Genomic DNA, 5,609 nt, shown 5'->3' on the forward strand with positions numbered 1-5,609 from the left:
GAATATAGGCAAGAGTGATATCAATATAAATAAGTAGTAATCACGAAATGATTTCCTATCCAGTCACGCTGTGAATCACGGACCGAATCAATTCAGCCAGATGAGAGGATAATATATATGTTTACAAAGAACATGGCGAAACACTAGGTGGCAGTACGACGGGCTATTGGTTCATTCTGAATCAACTTGATACAGCTTATTGATATAGTAGGTCTACGTCTACTTACTGTTAGTGCTCTTCACTCGTTGTGATCTGATACGATACTGTAGGAAAGAGTTCTGTCGGGTTGCAGCATGTCGGAGGTCTCGCAGTTTTCTGAGAAATATCAAAGCCCAATCATGAATAAACAAATCACGATGGGTTTACTTATGAAGCAATTTCCAAGATTGCATTTCAACTGTGCTAACTTCATTTTCGCACTGTTCGCGTCCGTCAGTAGCACTCACGGCATAAACCCTGATGAGACATGCACTCGAATGTTTATGCAACCGGCCCACCTGCAATTATCTGACAGCAAGTCATCAGACGGTAGACTGTGTTGAGTCTCAGGTTGAATTTTTGACCTGCCATTCAGAACGCTCTCGAGTCTTAAGTTTGACCATGTAAGCGTACGAGGACATATCCCCAGTACTGTGTCTCGAAGAGTTTCGCGTATCATACATGCCAATTCGGGGGTCTGTAATAATAGTCAACGAGTGAGCGAACCGTCGATCGGCTTACTCCCCGATGGACATGAACGGGACCTTCCCGACGCTTTCTTTATTTGAGATGGTACGCGCTCTCCATTCACAGAAGTTGACATTGACACCGTGTTGTTTCTGTTAATCATCAGTTCTTGCCCTCCCCCCTTAATAGCAAACACAACAACAAGCACGAGCAGATCGACTCATTGACGTATATTTTTCTTCGATAAGACCACCATCAGCAACCTCAAGAGGAGAATCGTTCAGAAAGGAAGGACCAGTTCTCTACAAGGTTCCTCTCAATGGTAGCGTAAATGCAAAATAGTGTACCAGCGTATAGACAACGCATGCCCATGTCTCGAAGCATGATCCTACTAGGTCGGACACTGAGACAGGAAGTCTAGGCTTTAAGATTCGAAAGAGGATAACTTACGAGCCGTCGGGAGCTACAGTGAGGTATTGTCCTTTGAGGTAAGTAGTGGCGAGGGAGACTCGCTGTAGACGGGTGGCCGCCCGAGCCTCCTTTGACGTGACGAAAAAATTATAAAGTTGATTGAATGGCATGGATATAGCACCTAATGCACCACCCAAGATTCGAACCACCGCCCTCTGGATGGGCAACCGGGAAACTTACCACTAAGACAAGATGCCACGAAATCCGATAACATCCGAGAAGCCTGGGGGTTCCGAATAACTTTGCGCATATGTTCATCCAATGGCGCTGCAAAAACACGCATTCCGCACATTCCCAAGGCGTTCCGAGTCGCGTGCATCTGAACCCACTGGCTGCGACCAACTGATTAAAATGACCACTTACGAAGGCACCAGGCCCGATCGGTTTGTAGGCAGGGGTTAGGTTAGTGAGGCGATCCGTTCGAGGGACATAATGATTGTAGGCGACTTCTGCATTTCTCGTATTTGCCCCATAGGTTATCGCAGTTTCAGTGACAGCTACCACACGGATTCATTAACACGAATTGAGTTAAATCAGTGAGATTACTCACCCGTGCAAACAAGGGCTGCTTTCTGACCGAGAAAACTTGCATAAATATGGTACATAGGCCCCAACACCTGACAGGCCAGCCAGCATGGATATGAGGGGATGAGGTCGTCGTGATTACACAGAATTGTGGTATGGCAGGAATACTAGGCCAGAGACCTCCGACCCAACCACTTCTAAAACCATGTATAAAACATCGCCGATACAAGCTTGCCATAGTTGACACCTGATAGAAGATTCCTAACAACAACAACAACAACAACAACAACAACATATACAACAACAACAACAACAACATATACAACAACAACAACAACAACAACAACAACAACAACAACAACAACACCAACAACAACAACAACAACCACAACAATAACAACGACAACAACCACAACAATAACAACGACAAGAAGAAGAAGAGGCCACTTAGAATAGTACTCGGTCTTGTGAAGCCAGTGTTAACCCGTTACGTAATGGAGTTAGAGTGAAGATAACAAAGGGCCCACCAAAGGAACCTAAATTTATTATAAGCACATCAGCAGTAATAGTAATACTGCTACCAGATACGAGTAATGCTTTTTCCGGCGCGTATTGTTTCCATTTGGCTTCCCATGTAAAGTGTTTATTATTATCATCAGGATGCGGGGAGGCCCCCACGTTGGGCATGCACTAGAGTTCACAAACAATACAGAGTGAAGCCCTGTCACAACTCCCATAATTTTCAGGAAAGCGGCGGCAATACACTACTTCATATCAATCTCCTTGGGTGAAACTCACCTAAGGAGTCGCTCTATTACACTCAATAGGATCGAGCGACGATAGTGAGCCAACTTCATTAAAATGATACTCTCGTCAAGGGCTATCACAGTGGATCAGCATCATCATCACGACGACGACGATTAACGTGAATTTCGCCAAATGGTAATTTCGTGGCGCGCGACAAAATTCTCCCAATGTGCGTCTTGTGTTTAATTCACTATTGATTTCCTCTAGTAACTGTAGGGGATGTAAAGAGCCTTTCAAAGGACTCCTGAGCTGCCTATTCATAAGTAGGAGTCGACATAGAGGAAAATACAAATATCCGTGGTCCTAACCTATTTTGCACGCATGCGCTGGAATTCAAAGACACCATTGAAAAGCGCTTCCAAAGATCATTCTTCTGAGCCAACTCTCACTGGATCTCTGCGAGTAACTAACAAAAACACACTGTAGCAGCAGGAGGAGGATGCCTTATAGTGCACAGGATAAACTGCTCCAGTGAGTAACGACGGGCAGGAAGGCCAGAGAATAGATATACGAGGCTACGATTATGAATATGGAGTATCATTAAATTGGTCAGCATGCTCCGTACCCACTCGAATTCACCGTTTTCACATCGGTACAAACCGCGCTGAAGCTCCGTCCATATCAACCGTATCACAAGACAGCAGCCTGATTACACCCAATCGATGTTGATTGTTTTCATCATTAAGAATTCCTCAATCCTACGAGGGATATGTGATGGAATTGTGTTAATGTCTTCTTTTGTGTATTTACGTTGCTAGTAAGCTAGTGCTACTCTTATTTACTACCAAATTGACGAAGACTAAGTTTCCTCAACAACTCTGTGAGAGATTGATATTATTCACTACACGTAGATCTGCGCTCAGCTACAGGTCAATTCACGAGAGAGTTAACGTGAATATAACGCAAGGTGTCGATAAACTTAACTCGCAAAGAATAAACAATATTGTGCTGACTTCAGAAGTCTGAAACCACGCCACTGCAATGAAATTTTTCGAGATGAAAACAACGAAGAGGAGGAACTTCGAAGGGCGTTTGAGGCGATTTTCATCGTGGCTTTTTTGTTGTTGAAAATTCCATTTTTTGGATCTGCAGTCTAAATCCATCGGGTTTCATAACGCTTAACACGAAGCAAGCAGCGAGCACTCCATCCCTTCATCGAGAAGGCTTAGGCTTATAACACTTCTTATATCACCCTCGACTGTGGTATGTCTAAAAATCCCCCACCATATTTTCTCTCTCACCCAACTTGTTATTAACTCCAACACATTCTCTCGGCTGAAGCCTAACTACTCGCTAGTATACGCCGAATACACCATACCAAACATCATCAGCCCCGCTATAATTCTCATTATAACAGATCCCAGATCGATTTCCGGACCGTCCTGAACAACAACAAACAACATGAAGAAAAAATATGTACACATGAAAAATTCTGGAGGGAAAATATCGAAAAATTATGAAAAAATATGCACACAAGGAAAATTCTGGGGGAAAACATGCACACATCAAAGATGCTAAGGAAAATCTTTTGCAAAAAATTTTGTTGGTTTTTGAACACTTCTAAGCTTAGTGAGGAAATCAAATATATATTATTTCACATAAATTTCCAATGACGAGGAAAATTCCAAACTCACATCGAGTGGTTGACTTTCAGCCGATTCGGTGAAGTGACATACAGGGCCGGGGGACTCTTTCACCGTGTAATCAACTCGCGTTTTTTCATACCTGTAAAAAAATTTTCCGCAAAAAAATCGAAAAAAAATTAACACTCACGCCATCGCATCTCGCAGTTTCATATTTGACTTCACCAATTCTTCGAAGAGTCGTCCTGTCCTCACTTCTTGGTTCGTGGCGAATCTAAGGTCGCCAATAACAAGATACAAAATAGGCCCAATTTTGACCCACATGTTGGCGATCAATAAAAAGGTAGCAAATATTGGAGGAAAAAGCCTTCGGAAAAATTCCACTTTTTCGAACGGTAGCATTTTCGCCAAGAATGGTATGAAATCAAATGAAGTCGGCGAGAGGATGCGACAGTACCTAAGAAATCGTAAAGCGTTCAAGTTCATCTCGTGAGAAAATATGCACCTGTTGTTGATGCCAATATGAAAATTCTGGGAGGAAATTTTAGGCAATTCTTGTGGATTTCTGTACAGTTCTATTCTCAGTCGTATGTAAACTTCAAAAATTCGGAAACTCCCGAGCTCAGCTGCTGAGGAAAGCAAGCAAATTTTCCAATACTGTTTCCCACAAACTCCTACGTGTCGGTGGTTTTCAATATTCATAAACTACATTGAAACTAAAGCCACGACAGTCCATGACTACAATTTTTTTGTGAGAAACTTGATATTTGCGATATGGAGTAAATTGAAAACACTTAGCGAACTACCCCGTTAAGATCACCCCCTTTCACGTAAAGTTCTCACACCATTTCACATTTTGTTTTACACGTTATTCACTGCGTTTTCGCCAAGTGAAAGCCGGAATATGTTTTTCATATCACTAGGGTGAAGCTCTAATGTATAGGAATTTATTTCTGAAAATATATTAGATTTTCGATTCATAATCTCGCAGGAAACTCTCCTCAAATTCACTGCTCTTCCCACTCGGAAAAAAATCCATTTTTTCCATCAGAAAATTCTCAAATTTTCCCCCACTCACAATTCCAAAACGAAAGACGTCAACAGAAGCGCCACAGTAGAGTTGATGAGAGCTTGCGGAGCTCCCACCGCGAACGCAGCCGCCAAACATAAACATAGTATCTATAGGAGGAGTATGCACATGGTCAACTACATATGTTGAAATATGAAAATTCTGGGGGGAAATTTCGGGAAATTCTTGGTTTTTTTCTGTATCAGGTATGTTGGAAAATTCGTATAATTTGTGAGGAAAATTTTGGAGAAAGCGAACATGTCTTTATCTAACACTGAGAGAAAATATGCACATGGTCAACTACATATGTTAAAAATATGAAAATTCTGGCAGAAAATTTTGGGAAATTCTTATTGGTTTCTCTACGTTTCTACCCTAACCCTTGACTAAACTACTGTAATTAGCGAGGAAAGCAAACATATATTCCTCCAACGTCGACCTAGTGAGCCACATAATAGGATCACACACTCACCTGTAGAACCCAGAT

General features: G+C 42.2%; 2 protein-coding genes across 3 annotated transcripts in view; both read right to left on the reverse strand.

Annotated features, from left to right (window-relative positions):
- Positions 1 to 922: 922 nt before the first annotated feature.
- Positions 923 to 2,386, reverse strand: Pmar_PMAR019119 (hypothetical protein). Of its 2 annotated transcripts, XM_002780174.1 has the most exons (8): positions 2,245 to 2,386; positions 2,123 to 2,199; positions 1,806 to 1,910; positions 1,689 to 1,755; positions 1,502 to 1,635; positions 1,319 to 1,457; positions 1,118 to 1,259; positions 923 to 1,070 (listed from the first exon to the last, which is right to left on the reverse strand). In XM_002780174.1, exons 1-8 carry the CDS (start codon positions 2,348 to 2,350, stop codon positions 932 to 934), a joined length of 909 nt encoding a protein of 302 aa, XP_002780220.1. In that variant the 5' UTR covers positions 2,351 to 2,386; the 3' UTR covers positions 923 to 931. The 2 variants fall into 2 exon arrangements, with proteins under 2 accessions (XP_002780220.1, XP_002780221.1); XM_002780175.1 differs by having other exon boundaries at positions 2,123 to 2,386.
- Positions 2,387 to 3,756: 1,370 nt separating this feature from the next.
- The window catches only part of Pmar_PMAR019120 (hypothetical protein), a gene marked incomplete at both ends in the record, with an annotated part of 2,115 nt that continues 262 nt past the window's right edge, over positions 3,757 to 5,609 (reverse strand). The window contains 4 exons of the mRNA XM_002780176.1: positions 3,757 to 3,852; positions 4,105 to 4,195; positions 4,244 to 4,327; positions 4,376 to 4,510. Coding sequence (XP_002780222.1) covers positions 3,757 to 3,852; positions 4,105 to 4,195; positions 4,244 to 4,327; positions 4,376 to 4,510 — 406 coding nt within the window. The remainder of the gene's footprint in view (positions 3,853 to 4,104; positions 4,196 to 4,243; positions 4,328 to 4,375; positions 4,511 to 5,609) is intronic.

Source organism: Perkinsus marinus, assembly GCF_000006405.1.
Source record: "Perkinsus marinus ATCC 50983 genomic scaffold scf_1104296944428, whole genome shotgun sequence".
Classification (NCBI taxonomy): Eukaryota; Perkinsozoa; order Perkinsida; family Perkinsidae; genus Perkinsus; species Perkinsus marinus.